This window comes from Schistocerca cancellata, chromosome 6 (genome assembly GCF_023864275.1).
Source record: "Schistocerca cancellata isolate TAMUIC-IGC-003103 chromosome 6, iqSchCanc2.1, whole genome shotgun sequence".
NCBI classification, from domain to species: domain Eukaryota; kingdom Metazoa; phylum Arthropoda; class Insecta; order Orthoptera; family Acrididae; genus Schistocerca; species Schistocerca cancellata.
In genome coordinates this window covers 45931521-45948582 of record NC_064631.1, presented here as the reverse complement: position 1 = coordinate 45948582, position 17062 = coordinate 45931521, and the positions used below count along the sequence as shown (strand labels likewise).

Below are 17062 nucleotides of genomic sequence, written 5' to 3'. Positions count from 1 at the left end.
ACAGAGCACAACTTAATCATAGCTAACACTTGGTTTAAGAATCATGATAGAAGGTTGTATACATGGAAGAACCCTGAAGATAGTAAAAGGTATCAGATAGATTATATAATGGTAAGACAGAGATTTAGGAACCAGGTTTTAAATTGTAAGACATTTCCAGGGCCAGATGTGGACTCTGACCACAATCTATTGGTTATGAACTGTAGATTAAAACTGAAGAAACTGCAAAAAGGTGGGAATTTAAGGAGATGGGACCTGGATAAACTGAAAGAACCAGAGGTTGTACAGAGTTTCAGGGAGAGGAAAAGGGAACAATTGACAGGAATGGGGGAAAGAAATACAGTAGAAGACGAATGGGTAGCTTTGAGGGATGAAGTGGTGAAGGCAGCAGAGGATCAAGTAGGTAAAACGACAAGGGCTAGTAGAAATCCTTGGGTAACAGAAGAAATATTGAATTTAATTGATGAAAGGAGAAAATATAAAAATGCAGTAAATGAAGCAGGAAAAAAGGAATACAAACGTCTCAAGAATGAGATCGACAGGAAGTGCAAAATGGCTAAGCAGGCATGGCTAGAGGACAAATGTAAGGATGTAGAGGCTTATCTCACGAGGGGTAAGATACATACAGCCTACAGGAGAATTAAAGAGACCTTTGGAGAAAAGAGAGCCACTTGTATGAATATCAAGAGCTCAGATGGAAACCCAGTTCTAAGCAAAGAGGGGAAAGCAGAAAGGTGGAAGGAGTATATAGAGGGTCTATACAAGGGCGATGTACTTGAAGACAATATAATGGAAATGGAAGAGGATGTGGATGAAGATGAAATGGGAGATGCGATACTGCGTGAAGAGTTTGACAGAGCACTGAAAGACCTGAGTCGAAACAAGGCCCCGGGAGTAGACAACATTCCATTAGAACTACTGACGGCCTTGGGAGAGCCAGTCCTGACAAAACTCTGCCATCTGGTGAGCAAGATGTACGAGACAGGCGAAATACCCTTACACTTCAAGGAGAATATAATAATTCCAATCCCAAAGAAAGCAGGTGTTGACGGATGTGAAAATTACTGAACTATCAGTTTAATAAGTCACAGCTGCAAAATACTAACGCGAATTCTTTACAGACGAATGGAAAAACTGGTAAAAGCCGACCTCGGGGAAGATCAGTTTGGATTTCGTAGAAATGTTGGAACACGTAAGCAATACTGACCTTACGACTTATCTTAGAAGAAAGAATAAGGAAAGGCAAACCTACGTTTCTAGCATTTGTAGACTTAGAGAAAGCCCAACTGTGGCCTACCCTACTTTTTCTGTTCCAAATAAAGGCTGCAGCCTACCCTTTTCCTCTATAACTGCGGCCCTAGCACCTACATCCCACCTCTCGACCATTTCCAGTACGTGTCACTCGTCGTTTCTCTCGTCACATTCCCGTCAGCATACTGGAATACTCTCTTTCAAATTCTAGAGGTGGCAGGGGTAAAATACAGGGAGCGAAGGACTATTTGCAATTTGTACAGAAACCAGATGGCAGTTATAAGAGTCGAGGGGCATGAAAGGGAAGCAGTGGTTGGGAAGGGAGTGAGACAGGGTTGTAGCCTCTCCCCAATGTTATTCAATCTGTATATTGAGCAAGCAGTAAAGGAAACAAAAGAAAAATTTGGAGCAGGTATTAAAATCCAGGGAGAAGCAATAAAAACTTTGAGGTTCGCCGATGACATTGTAATTCTGTCAGAGACAGCAAAGGACTTGGAAGAGCAGTTGAACGGAATGGACAGTGTCTTGAAAGGATATAAGGTGAACATCAACAAAAGCAAAACGAGGAGAATTGAATGTAGTCGAACTAAGTCGGGAGATGCTCAGGGTATTAGATTAGGAAATGAGACACTTAAAGTTAGTAAAGGAGTTTTGCTATTTGGGGAGCAAAATAACTGATGATGGTCGAAGTAGAGAGGATATAAAATGTAGACTGGCAATGGCAAGGAAAGCGTTTCTGAAGAAGAGAAATTTGTTAACATCGAGTATAGATTTAAGTGTCAGGAAGTCGTTTCTGAAAGTATTTGTGTGGAGCGTAGCCATGTATGGAAGTGAAACATGGACGATAAATAGTTTGGACAAGAAGCGAATAGAAGCTTTCGCAATGTGGTGCTACAGAAGAATGCTGAAGATTAGGTGGGTAGATCACGTAACTAATGAGGAGGTATTGAATAGGATTGGGGTGAAGAGAAGTTTGTGGCACAACTTGACCAGAAGAAGGGATCGGTTGGTAGGACATGTCTTGGGAGGCATCAATGGATCATAAATTTAACATTGGAGGGCAGCGTGGAGGGTAAAAATCGTAGAGGGAGACGAAGAGATGAATACGCTAAGCAGATTCATAATGATGCAGGTTGCAGTAGGTACAGGGAGATGAAGAAGCTTGCACAGGATAGAGTAGCGTGTAGTGCTGCATCAAACCAGTCTCAGGACTGAAAACCACAACAACAACAACGGCCTACTATGGTCTTGGTAATTAATATTTAACACTGATTTGATGTGTACTAACCTGGTGCTCAGGTGTGTAATAAATAATGATTTACGAGCTTTGTCGTCAACAAAGAGGAGTGTTATACCACCACATTACGGTGTAAACATAAAATAACGGTGGGAATTAGGAAATTTTCTACAGCCGTGTCACACTCTTCAGCCCACAGACACGAAATACATCGGTGAATTTAACTGCCGCTATCACTAGGATAGGAATGGGGGAGATACGTACTTCATTTAAAGCAAACAACATTAGTTTCTTCGGCGACCCACGCCATAGAAGCGTGAGACCCGAGCACTGCCCACCCTGGCCACAGAGACAGCCCAGCCAGTGCGAGAGCCAGTAGCCACCGGTCGCGTCCAGCTCCCGACTCGGCCCGTACCGGCTGCCGCGGCCTCCTGTGATGTCCAACTAATAAGCCGAAAACGTACCTCTACCACGAGAGGTCAGCCTTCAGCTAACCCGCCCAACAAGAAAAATCCAGTTGAGGCGGGAGAGCGGCAGTTGCAACCTTCCGATTGACCTACCGATTAACACTGACCACCACCAGTCTAACTACTTCATTATGCGAGCGAATTTGACACACTTCTAATGACGTGTAGTCTACATTCTGATCAAAAGTATCTGGACTACAACTAATGATGCTACCACTATTGTAGCGACCGGAGATACACTTTCGCCCTAATAAGAATTGTCAGGTGCTTTCATCTGGCGTTTCAGCATATATTTGCAATTTGTAGCTGCAGTCAGCACAGACAAATACTGCTCATCATGACTTTAACGCAATGGAAAATTTCCATTTATTTCCTGATACAAATAATTTATTTAGCTGGTCATTCAGTATTCGTCTGATCGGATGTATTAACAAAAACAACAGCCAGCACTCCTGTACAGCAAAGTGATATTTGCGACTTCTGCACCATATCCACATTACAATACAGTCACTGTAGAACAGCACTACATTAATTCTTGGGTGTCAGTATACAGATCAGACTGATGTGTGCTTATTAACAAACCCAAGCTACAGCAGTGCAGACAACTGTGATAGACTATGAATCGATAGGGCGTAGTTTTCAGTCTCACTTCAGTCAGTCGCAGGATTTGTATCTGTCACTTCCTACAATTTTATTATAATTTATTTGTGTGTAGAGTACGACACTTTAGTTATAAATCGAAGCTTAATACTAGACACTTCTTTGTGTATAAGGCTCCCATCAACATGGCATCTTCTTTTTCTACTTTTTGTCTTACATCTGTTCCTAAGTACTTTACCGACACCAGTGATTTTTCGCCAATGGTGTAGTAGAACAGTCGTCGGTCTCTTCGGCTATTTATGTGCAGTAGTTACATTTACCTGCATACAGGTTCCTGTAGCAATCATCCATATTCTGCGCTTCATTACAGCCTTCCAGTGTTGCTGTGGTCTTGTTATAGACTGCCACACAATTTATGAGATTGTGCAGGAAAGCATACATACTGCAAAAACCCCTATCTACAAGCAAGTTTTCTATGGGGATCCGACACAGGAATCATTGACAGACTGGCGAAATGTTCATAAGGCTCCTGAGAGAAGCTTCCCCAGTATCTAATCCATGCTTACACCCTCCTATATGAAATCACCTGCGTCCAATTCTCCTGCTTAATCTGACTTGACAGCATGTGCTTACATAGCTTATTTGACCCATACACTATGTAATATGATTGCCTGATGGATGATGTGCTGTGTAGTACAATCCAGTTTTCCCGGAGGAAGTGTAAGGATAATAGCGACAATATATTGAGCGTTGACTTATCTTCATGGGTATTACTTGCCTTTTTATGTAGAAATGTCTCAAAACGGGCTATTATCAATAACCATTTGTGTAACTGTAATGCGCAATTCTCAAACGCTGACGCTATTACTCGATTTCCATACAGTGTATGGACTGTGCCCAAGAACATCGTAAATATACTACAACGAGCATATATGACCTACACAATAGGCACAATAGGCTTGACTATTGTGAATGGTAGAGTTTATAAACCGAGCCGTGCGCCAATCCATCCATTTAGTTACCTGTCAGAGCTATGCTACTATTCGCCGGCCGGAGTGGCCGAGCGGTTCTAGGCGCTACAGTCTGGAACCGCGCGACCGCTACGGTCTCAGGTTCGAATCCTGCCTCGGGCATGAATGTGTGTGATTTAGTTAGGTTTAAGTAGTTCTAAGTTCTAGGGGACTGATGACCTCAGAAGTTAAGTCCCATAGTGCTCAGAGCCATTTGAACCATTATGCTGCTATTCGTCAATATGAATCATCTCAGGAAAGCACCTGACATTGAGTTACAGTAGAAGCTGACAAGTACAGTGAGGTAGGAAGATATCTTTTATCTTTGAAATAGAGTGGAGCAACTGTGCATTAATCTGACATACATTAAGTGAAAGTCAACAACCAAATACGGTATGATCCATTTCAACATTCCTGTCACTGGCAGAAGTAGCAACAGCAGCTGCGCTGTTAGTGCTTCAATAGTCAACGTTCTTGATGGTGCTACGCTAAAATTAACAGCTAAGGAGTCATTTCAGAAGGTATTTATGAAGCGTCAAAGTGTTTCAAACACATTTGATTTGCAGGACGCAATACGCATTGCAATGGACAGGCTAAGTCAATGGTAAGTCCTTTTTAAAATGGTTTCTCACGAAGTTACGAAGTGATGTATCAGCGTGTGTAGTGGAAATCTACCCCAGTGTGCAGTGGAAATCTACCCCAATATGTTTGAATACAATACACACATAATTCAAAGTGTAATGAACACAGTTATTTATAAAAGATTGTTGCGTAGTGATTGGGGCTGATGTGGAACAAAGAAGAATGAGAATGTTTTAATGTTACAATATATGGTCAGTTGTCTTGTTATATCTGAGGAGAGTATATACATACACATGTGACATAAAACCAAAAGATTGCAATAAATTTATATCTTTGCAAGTTGCAATATGTGTTTAATTCCATCATAAACGTTATTATGTTCCTGTGGGCACAGATGTTAGTTAAGACAGCTTAATGGCATGCTTTTCTGTTAGGTAAATGTGATCAGTGTATTTTTTATCAGATGACTACCTACTACTAATTCTCTATGCATGTCTGCCATGTCCTAAGTATCATGTAAACACTTTGATGCCTGCAATTGATCAGTATACTGAATACTATTGCTGGTATTTCCATCTGTTATATACGTCTTTTATCTATGGAATATATACAAAGCTTTGATAATTGTAGCTGGACAGTATTCTGTGTTATCAGCATCTGAGAAACAACAAATGGATTTCTTCATTGTTAGGTGGTCATGGAGGTAGATTTGTGTAAGAATCAGTGAACAAAAGACTGCACTTAAGGTAGGTAATGCCATCACTCCACCTCCAGTACAATCCACGTGTGTATGTTTTAGTGCGTGTAAGGTCTGGATTTGTCAGTTACCATTGTGTGTTGGTGGAAAGTTTTTTCTGGGTTGACATTTGGAAGAAGAAGAGGAACAAGCGATCTTGTAGTCACTTTGTATATTCTCTCTGGCTTGATGGGGGATTCCAAATCACTGTTGGATGCCAAAGAATCTCAGTAGTGTAAGAAACAAAAACGTACATATTCTTGTACATTTACACAAAGAATACGAAAAAATATGGAAAAATATAGAAAAATGTGAAAAATATGAATACAATATGCGAATACAGAATATCTGTGATTACTAAAGGAGAGTGGTCATATGCTGAAGTACTTGCAGAAATAATGATGGTTTTGGGGATGTCTACCACGTGCACATTTGTTTACCGTGATACTTCCAACACAGAGGATATTCTCGTATATTCACATTACATTATGGGCCCTATGGGGTAGTTAGCAAAAACGCTGTTCGAAGGATGTGGTTGTTTTTTTGTTAAAGTGAGACACTACATATCGACATTATATGCAAAGACAGATAATATCTAGATAGTTCAATTCTTAATATGATTACATCGTAATCTATAATAACACTATCTTAAAAACAAAACAAGAAACAGGTGAAATTAAGCAATCATGATTTTAATGCCAAAATATACGTAGAACTGGCAACCAATACCACTGTAAGTCGATGCGGACGGACTTCTGCAGCGTTAAAAAGACGCCATTTTATTCCACACATAGGGTTGTAACACATTCAGGCCTGTATTATCTGTTAATTCAAGTTCTTCACGATTTGAAAATAGGACACTGGAAGCACCTTGTACTGCACGCTCCACTATGCTACACCTGATTCTATATCAGCGTGTATTGCACAGAAAAATATCTGATTCTGTTACCACACAAACCATCCACAATACCAATTATAATATTATTTGCCACAATACAGTCAAACATAGATATTACTGAATTAGGAGCGTTTGCCACAAAAAAGTTATTTCACAGGTTTTAGGAAAATGAGATAATGTGTCAAACAGGCACAAATCAGTCCCTATTAAGGATTTAGAGTATAAAACACACCTGTATCACTACTGGGGAAGTAGGTGCGTGCAGTGGTAAAAATGTACGCAGTCTATCTAGCAGATTACTCACTTATTATTCTAAGCGTTTTGGTAATAAAATGCAGTACTACTACTTTGGCATATAACAGTACACGATAGTTTACATGATACCTTGGGCATGAGAGACATGCATAGAGATTCAGCAACAGGTAGCTGCCGTAGAGAAAATACACTATTACACATCATGAACTTTACATTCCAAAACACACTTTAAAATATTGGAAAAAGTGTTTTAACATGGATTCGCCATTGACTTAGTCTGTCCACTGCAATGCACACTGCGTCCTGCAAGTCAGGTATGTTTGCAACAGTTTGACGCTTTAGGAGTATACTCTGCAATGACTCTAGAGCAGAGCTCCAAACAAGTTGACTATTAACGCGCTGACACTGCTGCTGCTGCCAAAGACAAGGATGGGGTGATGGAACGTATTGTATTTGTTTGTCGACTGACTCTCGATGTAAGTCAGATTATTGCACAGTTGCTCCACACTATCTGAGTGAGTCTCACCTTCCTACCTTGTTGTACATTTTACGCATCTACTATACCGCGGGACTGCTACGGTCGCAGGTTCGAATCCTGCCTTGGGCATGGGTGTGTGTGATGTCCTTAGGTTAGTTAGGTTTAAGTAGTTCTAAGTTCTAGGGGACTTATGACCTAAGATGTTGAGTCCCATAGTGCTCAGAGCCATTTGAACCATTTTGAAGCATCTACTATAACTTCGAACTCAATGTCAAGTGCTATACTGAGATTAAAATGCTCTGAACCATTTGTGATCAAATGATTTGCAGTGGCGAACAGCAACACCACTTCGACAGGTAACTAGATGGGTGGACTGGTGGATTCACATACCCCCACCAGCTGCCGCCTACCAATACACAATAGTCGACATCTGTCTGGCTGTGGAGATGGAGAGGGCTATCAAGATGAAACCTGTTGTCCAGGGCAGGCCAGTTGGATGGTGGAGAGGTAGTGTGGAGGCTTACTACTTTCAGTTTCCTGAATGTAGAGTCTGTTGTGGGAAAGAAGGTAGCTCATATATGCTAACTGTGGTATATTCCTGATGTTCATGGGCAGCTCTCCAAACACTGTAAGGTAATCCAGTAATACTCTCAGCATTTAAAAGTTGCACATTACAGTTATACATATTGACAACAGTCAGTTCTGAGACTTCTCTGTGTAATGCTGCACAACATTTGTGTAAAAATTGAGGTGCATTTAAAGTGAGACACGAACATCAACGATCTGCTATAAGGTGAGTAATACCCACATAGACAGGTCACCGCTTACTATATGGTAGCTATTATCTCTACACTTCCTTCGGAAAAAAGTGGCTTGTATTACAAAGCACCATATCATCCATCAACAAGTGTGCTTTCCGATGCTCTTAATAGCAATCCAGAGGCAATATGGTCACTCCATGAAGCAAGTGGGAACCTGATGCTGCGTCGTTCGGATCTACTGCATGGAGAAATATGTGACTCCATTACCATCTGTAACATAGCAACTATAATTTATTGCATACACCCGTATGCCTTATTACAGTAATTTATAAATACACTTAGAAAGATCAGTATAGGCAAGAAGTAATCAGGTGAGCTTTAAAATAAGTACTCAAATGCTATATATAATTGGGTGTTGTACTCTATACGCGTTCTTTAATAGAAGGACGACAAAGTACTCAAAGTCAAATAAGATTATGAAGGAATATTGGAGCCAAGAGATCTCACTGAGGGTGTGCAAGCGTGGATTACATCGGGGTACGCTAATATTAAGAACCATCAGAACACTTCGCCAGTCAGTGAACGATTTCCGTGTCGGATCACCATAGAAAACGTGCATGTACATTGTGGTTTCTGCTGTACGTGTAGCTTTACGATATGTGATCATAGGCTCTGTGGCTGTCTAAAACAAGACTACAGCAACACTGGAGGGCTGTAACGAAATACAGAGGGCGGATGATTGCTACAGGAACCTAGATACAGGGACATCAGGGACATGTAACTACTGCACGTAAACAGATGAGGAGAATGACTACTATCCTATTACAATATTAGCAATAAATCGCTCTCGGTAAAATAGCTAGGAGTAGGTGTCTGGGCCGACATAAAATGTAATGATCGCATAAGACAAAATGTAGGAAAAACAGGCCTTGCTGATGGGGACCCTATCCATAAAAGTAGTGTCGTATTAAGCTTCGATTTGAAACTGAAGTGTCTCACTCTACACACAAATAAACTATAATAAAACTGTAGGAAGTGACAGATAAAAATCCTGTGAATGACTGATTTGGGGCTAAAAACTAGGCCCTATCGATTCATAGTGTATCACAATTGTCTGTATTGCTATGGCTGCAGTTCGTTAATAAGCAGACGTCAGTACGTCCTGTTCTACAGCTTTAGCAGAATGATAGTCACTGTATTGTATTATGAATGTGATGCAGAAATCGCAAATGTCTCTGTGGGCTAGCAGCCTCCATCAGTAATCACTATCGAGGAGCACTGCAAAACTATGAGGGCACTGGAGGTGCGTTGATTATCTCAGGAGACACGAATGGTGAGGATTAAATGGAGGAAGTATACTCTTCTATCATATATCGTTTGATGGCGTCCGATTTTCAGCACATTCAACGTTAGTATCGTCTGTGGCTGCAACACGGAGCGGCACAGAGTGGCCGCGCGGTTCGAGGCGCCATGTCAAGGACTGCGCGGCCCCTCCCACCGGAGGTTAGAGTCCTCCGTCGCGCATGGGTGCGTGTGTTGTTCTTAGCACAAGTTAGTTTAACTTGTGTGTAAGTCTAGCGACCGATAACCTCAGCAGTTTGGTCACTTAGGAATTCACTCACATTTGAACATTTTTTGCAATACCGAGTCGTCTAACGTGCTAAAAATTCCTCAATTATTAGGGACGAAGACGACGCCAACTGACGATCGCTTTGAATATGTAGAAACTGAATGCACTTGTCACTGCTGTTGGTGGCGAAAATATCACTGAAAACGGTATGTTCCTTAGCAAGAAGAATTTAATTGGCCTATGTCTATTAGAGTGCCGTTTTGTTACGGCATTATGGTGATCAAGTTGATTGTCAAGAACAACAGTAGCTGCCGTAAAGTACCGAGGAGAAAGCGACCTAAAGTGGGCCTGAAATAACTACCAGTACACGCATGTACACTGTCTTTATAATCAGAAAGGAAGTGCTGTTTCTGTATAAGCACAGATGTTTTACTACGAGAATATTTGTTTTCTGATTTACCATTCTGCTAAAAACGAAGTCCTGTTTACGATGATCTACTCGTTTCCTTTGGATTTTGACGTTGCAAAGTAGCTTTTAGTGGATACCTGGAACGTGTGCTGGTTCTGGTAGGGAAAAAAAAATCACTTTTCTCCTTCACGACAAAGCGCTAGGCAATGTAAAATTACGAGCAGTTGGCTGGAGTATATTATAGTTGCTGTGGACAAATACTGATTTGCATTCTTCTATGTTCCCATCATTGAAGCTATAGTCTGATAGATATACAGCAGACTTCGTCTCCCTGATTTAGAAATGAAGTTTCTTTATTTATTAGAACAAAATTTGGTAATCGTCCAGCATTCTACCCCTAGTATACGTGGCAGAGGGTACTTGGTACCTCAACATTCTGCACTGTCATAGTATCAGAGTAACAACACCATCAATCACACTTTACGATTGCAGAAAGAAGATGTATCATATGATTACTTTAGTGTACTGGAGTACTGGCTGTTGTTTTTGTTAATACATCCGATCAAACGAATACTGACTGGCCAGGTAAAATATATCATTTGTAGCAGGAAACTAATCGACACTCTCCAGTACATTAAAGTCATAATGAGCGGTATTTGGCAGTGCTGACTGCAGCTACAAATGGCAAATATATGCTGAGACGCCAGATGAAAGCATCTGACAATTCTTATCAGGGAGAGCGTGTATTCCGGTTGCTACAAAAGTGGTAGCATTATTGAAACTTCCTGGCAAATTAAAACTGTGTGCCGGACCGAGATTCGAACTCGCGACCTTTGCCTTTCGTGGACAAGTGCTCTACCAACAGAGCTACCCAAGCACGACTCACGCCCCGTCCTCACAGCTTTACTTCTGCCAGTACCTCGCCTCCTACCTTCCAAACTTTACAGAAGCTCTCCTGCGAACCTTGCAGAACTAGCACTCCTGAAAGAAAGGATATTGCGGAGACATGGCTTAGCCACAGCCTAGGGGATGTTTCCAGAATGGTAGCATTATTAGTTGGAGTCCAGATACTTTTGATCAGAATATAGGCTACAAATCATAAGAAGTGTGTCAGATTCGCTGTGACAGTAGTTAGACTGGTGGTGGTAAATGTTAATTAGAAGGTTGTAACTGCGGCTCTCCCGCTGCAGCTGGCCTTGGGCGCGTTAGCAGGAAGGCTGACCTCTCAGGATAGAAGTGCACTATGTGATCAAACGTATTCGGACACCTGGTTGAAAATGAGTTAGAAGTTAGTGGCGCTCTCCATCGGTAATGGTGGAATTCAGTACGGTGTTGGCCCAGCCTTAGCCCTGATGACAACTTCCACTGTCGCAGTCATACGTTCAATCAGGTGCTGGAAGGTTTTTTGGAGAATGGCACCCCATTCTTCACGGAGTGCTGCACTGAGGAGTGGTATCGATGCCGGTCGGTGACGGCTGAGACGAAATCGGCGTTCCAAAACATCCCAAAGGTGTTCTGTAGGATTGAGGTCAGGACTCTGTGCAGGCCAGAGCATTACAGGGATGTTATAGTCGTGTAACCACTCCGCCACAGGCCGTGCGTTATGAACAGGTGCTCGATCGTGTTGAATGATGCTGTCGCCATCCCCGAATTGCTCTTCAACAGTGGGAAGCACGAAGATGCTTAAAACATCAATGTAGGCATGTGCTGCGACAGTGCGACACAAATTAAGAAGGGATGCAAGCCGCCTGCATGGAAAACAAGACCACACCATAGCACCACAGCCTCCGAATTTTACTGTTGGTACTACACACGGTGGCAGATGACGTTCACCTGGCATTCGCCATACCCACACCCTGCCATCAGTTTATTTTTTTATTTTAAAATCTTATGGGACTTAGCTGCTAAGGTCATCAGTCCCTAAGCTTAAACAGTGCTTAAACTAAATCATGCTAAGGACAAACACACACATCCATGCCCGAGAGAGGACTCGAACCTCCGCCAGCCACACAGTCCATGACTCCAGCGCCCTAGACCGCTCGGCTAATCCCGCGCGGCGCCCTGCCATCGGATCGCCACATTGCGTACAGTGATTCGTCGCTCCACACAACGTTCTACCACTGTTCAGTCTTCCAATGTGCACGCTCCTTACACCAAGCGAGGCGTCGTTTGGCACTTACGGGCGTGATGTGTGGTTTTCTCACCTCCCGCTAACTGTCATAGTACTTGCAGTGGATCTTGATGCAGTTTGGAATTCCTGTGTGATGGTCTGGATAGATATTTGCCTATTACACATCGTGGCCCTCTTTAACTGTCGGCGGTTTTTGTCAGTCAACGGAAGAGGTCGCTCTGTACGCTTTTGTGCTGAACGTGTCCGTTCACGTTTCCATTTCACTATCACATAGGAAACAGTGAACCTAGGGATATTTAGGTGTGGAAATCTCGCTTACTGACTTATGACACAAATGACACACAATCACCTGGCCACGTTCGAAGTTCGTGAGTTGCGCCGAAGCGCCCCATTCTGCTCTCTCGCGTTGTCTAGTGACTACTGAGGTCGCTGATATGGAGTATCTAGCAGTAAGTGGCAGCAGATTGCACCTAATATGAGAAACGTACGTTTTTGGGGGTGTCAGGATACTTTTGATCACATAGTGTACTTTTTCAGCTTGTAATTGGAGACCACAGGAGACCCCGCAGCTGGCAGTTCATATCTGGCCGAGTCGGGAGAGGGACGCGACCGGTGGCTACTGGCTCTCGCCCTGGCTGGGCTGTCTCTGTGGCCAGGGTGGGCAGTGCTCAGGACTCACGCTTCTATGGCATGGGTCGCCGAAAAAACTAATTTTGTTTGTTTTAAATGAAGTACGTATCTCCACCCCATTTCTATCCTAGTGGTAGCAGCAGTTAAATTCAGCGATGTATTTTGTGTTTATGGGCTGAAGAGTGCGACATGGCTTTAGAAAATTTCCTAATTACTACCGTTATTTTGTATTTACACTCTCAGTTGACGACACAGCTCGTAGTTAATTGGCCGGCCGAAGTGGCCGTGCGGTTCTAGGCGCTGCAGTCTGGAACCGCGAGACCGCTACGGTTGCAGGTTCGAATCCTGCCTCGGGCATGGATGTGTGTGATGTCCTTAGGTTAGTTAGGTTTAACTAGTTCGAAGTTCTGGGGGACTGATGACCTCAGAAGTTGAGTCCCATAGTTCTCAGAGCCATTTGAACCATTTTTTTCGTAGGTAATTGTTTCTAACACGTCTACACGCCAGGTTACTACGCATCAAATCAGTGTTAAGTATTAATTACCAAGAACATAGTTGGCCGTCAGTTGTTTAAATGTAGGACATCAGTGTAAACTGCTTAAATAATGCATTGTGGTATTTATGAAATATTGAAAGTCTGGTATTTAGTATCTTGTGAGCCACACGGAGCAGAAATGTCATTGGGACAATACTCTGCTGTAAATTAAGAAAAAAAAATGAAATTGCAGAAAAGGTTAAGGCAGATGACAGAACCCGAATGAGGAATGTGACTGATAGTTAGTCACGAACACTAAACTGTGGTGTACTGAACACAAGTGAATAGTCACTATTGGTTTGTTAGGCTAGGGGAGAGGTTGGTTTTCTTTGGACTTCTGTGAAATATCCGTAATTTTAGGTAATAGCCCATCATAATTGGGTTATAAATAAAGTTATATGTCATTAATTACACTAATTGTGGAATAAATTAAGACACATCATTAACTTAAGTGATAAGGTGAAGTGCATGACTTGTACAAAATGGGCCCCTTGTCTCAGGGAGAAATTGACCCCAGTAGACACTGACAACAGAGACAATAAGAGGTGCTTCACCTAAGATGAAACTGATTCCTCCCATACTGGCTCTGGTCTCCTGCCCATAATCATTGACACTTTATGAATCACAATATCTGAAGAGAAATTTACGGACAAAATAACTGAGCCATTTGAAATAAAAACTGTGTAAGACCTGGGAGTGTGTAATCATTATCTATAAACTATACTTGTGTTTTAGAAGAATGTATGGATCTGAATCTGAAACTTAAGAAACCAATTAATCAAGGGAGTGAATCGAATGGAATGAAAGTCAGTTACGAACACAATATTTCTATTTGACATAATCACAAAATGCTTCAAAACATTGGTACGTATCGGCCTACACTGAGCACCATCAGAACAATGCAGTGGAAGTAGGAAACGATTATCACAATGACACATAGAGCTCTGCCACTTTGTCAAATGAAATTAAAGAGTTAACAGTTTAGTTAATGACTTTCTCTGCTTACTTAATGTATTTTTTTTTTTTTTTGCATTAGGGTCAAATGGCTAACATTTGCAGAAGACTCTGCAATTCTCTCAGAAAGTGTAACAAGAAATTACTTAAATAAATATTGGAGAAAAATAATAAGCAGAACTGGTCTGAGTTGAAAGAGATAAAGTCATTATGAACATAAATTACAAACACAAATGCTATAAAACAATTAAAAAATTAACAGTTAAAAATTTATAGAAACACAAATACTTGAAACAGGGAGTGTTAGTTCCTTGAAATATGTTGGAGAAATTATGCAACAGAATGGTTTAGAAATCTCTGCAATAGGAGTAAGAAGTAAAAAATAGAAAAAGGATACAAACTTTCAATACGAGCAATGCAAACATCAACAATATACAGAATTTTTTATGGGGAATGTAGGTTATTCTCTTACTACTTTTGTTTCGCTGAGCTGTGTTTATAATTTTAATTTATTTTAACGATTTCGAAGAAACGTCGACTTGATTTTCAGGCACTTGAACCCTGTGGTTCACGTGATACACCACCACAAGTGTATCCTGTTGATGTATCCCACTATCCTCTACTGTGGTAAGTGTAAGACGCATCAGCACATCGGTAACACAGCTAAATTGCCAGAAGATGAAGGCGTCTATGCCTCGAAACCGACTGCGGATAAATTTAACCGTAATCACATCTGACTGGAAGAAACACAGTAGGAGACTAGCGTTGGTTCCCCCAAAACAAAATATTATATATTTGAATTCCCCAATTTCTAGCGCAATGGAGGCAAGGAGAGTGGTCAAGAGAATAAAGAAGGAGGGGCAAACATAGCTACAATTACCTCCCAAGGTTTCACTACTTCGGACAGGCATGAGAAGCAGAATATTTTTTTTGTTTTAGTAAGTATTTGTGCTCCTTGTGTTCTGCAAACTATATGAGTAACGGAGCGTACTGTACGATAAGCGTTAATAGCCCTATCATCTGCAATCCCATGGAGGCCACGTTTAACATCTGTTGTGCTGTGGATGCGATGCAGCCCTGTACTATGTTCAGGGACGATTTGTTGTCGTAGCACGAGCACTGTCCATTTCCCGACACATCTTCAAAGGACCTTTTACTCCTCGACTTCCAGTCAAGAATCTGTCCCTGGTGCTGTTGGTTTTATTAATGTTCACCCTGTATACGCCAGACAATTCGCACAGTCGCAGAGCGTTGTACAAAGCACCAGAGACATATTAAACAACAGGAGCTTTTCTACTTGGCCATAGGTGAGCATTGCCTGAAAAACGAACACAACATACAGTTTGGAAACACGAGGCCCATGCGTCAACATATTTTTTTTTTTTTCAGGTTGCGGCTGAGAGCAGAATAAACAGCAACAATTTAAACAGAGATCAAGGGTGCAAAATTAGCAGGACGTGGGTGTGGGCTTTGGATACCGAAAGGAAAAAAAGGATTGTAGAGAGACGGGAGCGGCATCTGACGTCACTCGCTCCCGCAGCGGGCCGCAGCTGCTGTGAGCTGCCCAACTCACCAACCACGCACGCGTCGTTTCGGCCCTCTCCGTTAGATGCCAGAGGCCGCAGTCGTCTGTATATAAGCCGAAAACAGTGTCAATCCCGGAAGTCAGTGGTTTTTACTCCTGACGACGATGGCAGCGATAGCGACCGAAAGCTCGAGGATTTTATTGGAATTGACGCAGCTAGAAAACCGAGGAAGTTTTATTCAGGTTTGCCTTTATTTTCACCCTTCTTTCACCGTGCCAAGTTTCGACTGTATCAGAGAACGACCTACGGCGGATTCCTCTTGTCAGTAGCAACGAACACGTACGATACCCGACAGCTCTACTGGAAAGAAAAAGGAAACAACATGGGAAGTAGATGAAGAGAAAGAGGGTCAATACGACAGTAGGCAAAGGGAGAGCGGCGGGCACGCACCACGGCCTTGTCGACGGAGGGCTGCCTGGAGGAGGGCGCCATGCTGAGCCGCGCGGAGGCGGTGGCGCGCGCGTAGCGGTCCACCGAGGAGTCGCGGCTGGGCGGCCGCTTGTAGTGGTCGAAGCGGTCCGTCATCGTCTGCTGGTAGCTGAAGCCCGGCGGCTCGCCGCCCGCCGCCTTCACGTGCGGCGTGTTGCGCTGCAGCGACCCGCCGCCGCCGCCGCCGACGCTCCCGCCGCCGCCGACGCCGCCCCCGACTGGCACGCCGTCTTCGTACGACACGGCGTTCCCCACCTGTCGGAAAAGGAACGTCTCTGCATTATCGTCCTACACCACTCTGCCGCAAAGGTTCCGTCCGACCTCCGCCCCTAATACACTCCTGGAAATGGAAAAAAGAACACATTGACACCGGTGAGTCAGACCCACCATACTTGCTCCGGACACTGCGAGAGGGCTGTACAAGCAATGATCACACGCACGGCACAGCGGACACACCAGGAACCGCGGTGTTGGCCGTCGAATGGCGCTAGCTGCGCAGCATTTGTGCACCGCCGCCGTCAGTGTCAGCCAGTTTGCCGTGGC

General features: G+C 42.9%; 1 protein-coding gene across 2 annotated transcripts in view; it reads right to left on the bottom strand.

Annotated features, from left to right (window-relative positions):
• The window catches only part of LOC126190750 (junctophilin-1), a 960015-nt gene that overhangs the window by 217657 nt on the left and 725296 nt on the right, over positions 1-17062 (bottom strand). For both annotated transcript variants that reach the window (XM_049931259.1, XM_049931258.1), the window contains exon 8: positions 16481-16774. In XM_049931259.1, the coding sequence (XP_049787216.1) occupies positions 16481-16774 (294 nt within the window). The remainder of the gene's footprint in view (positions 1-16480; positions 16775-17062) is intronic.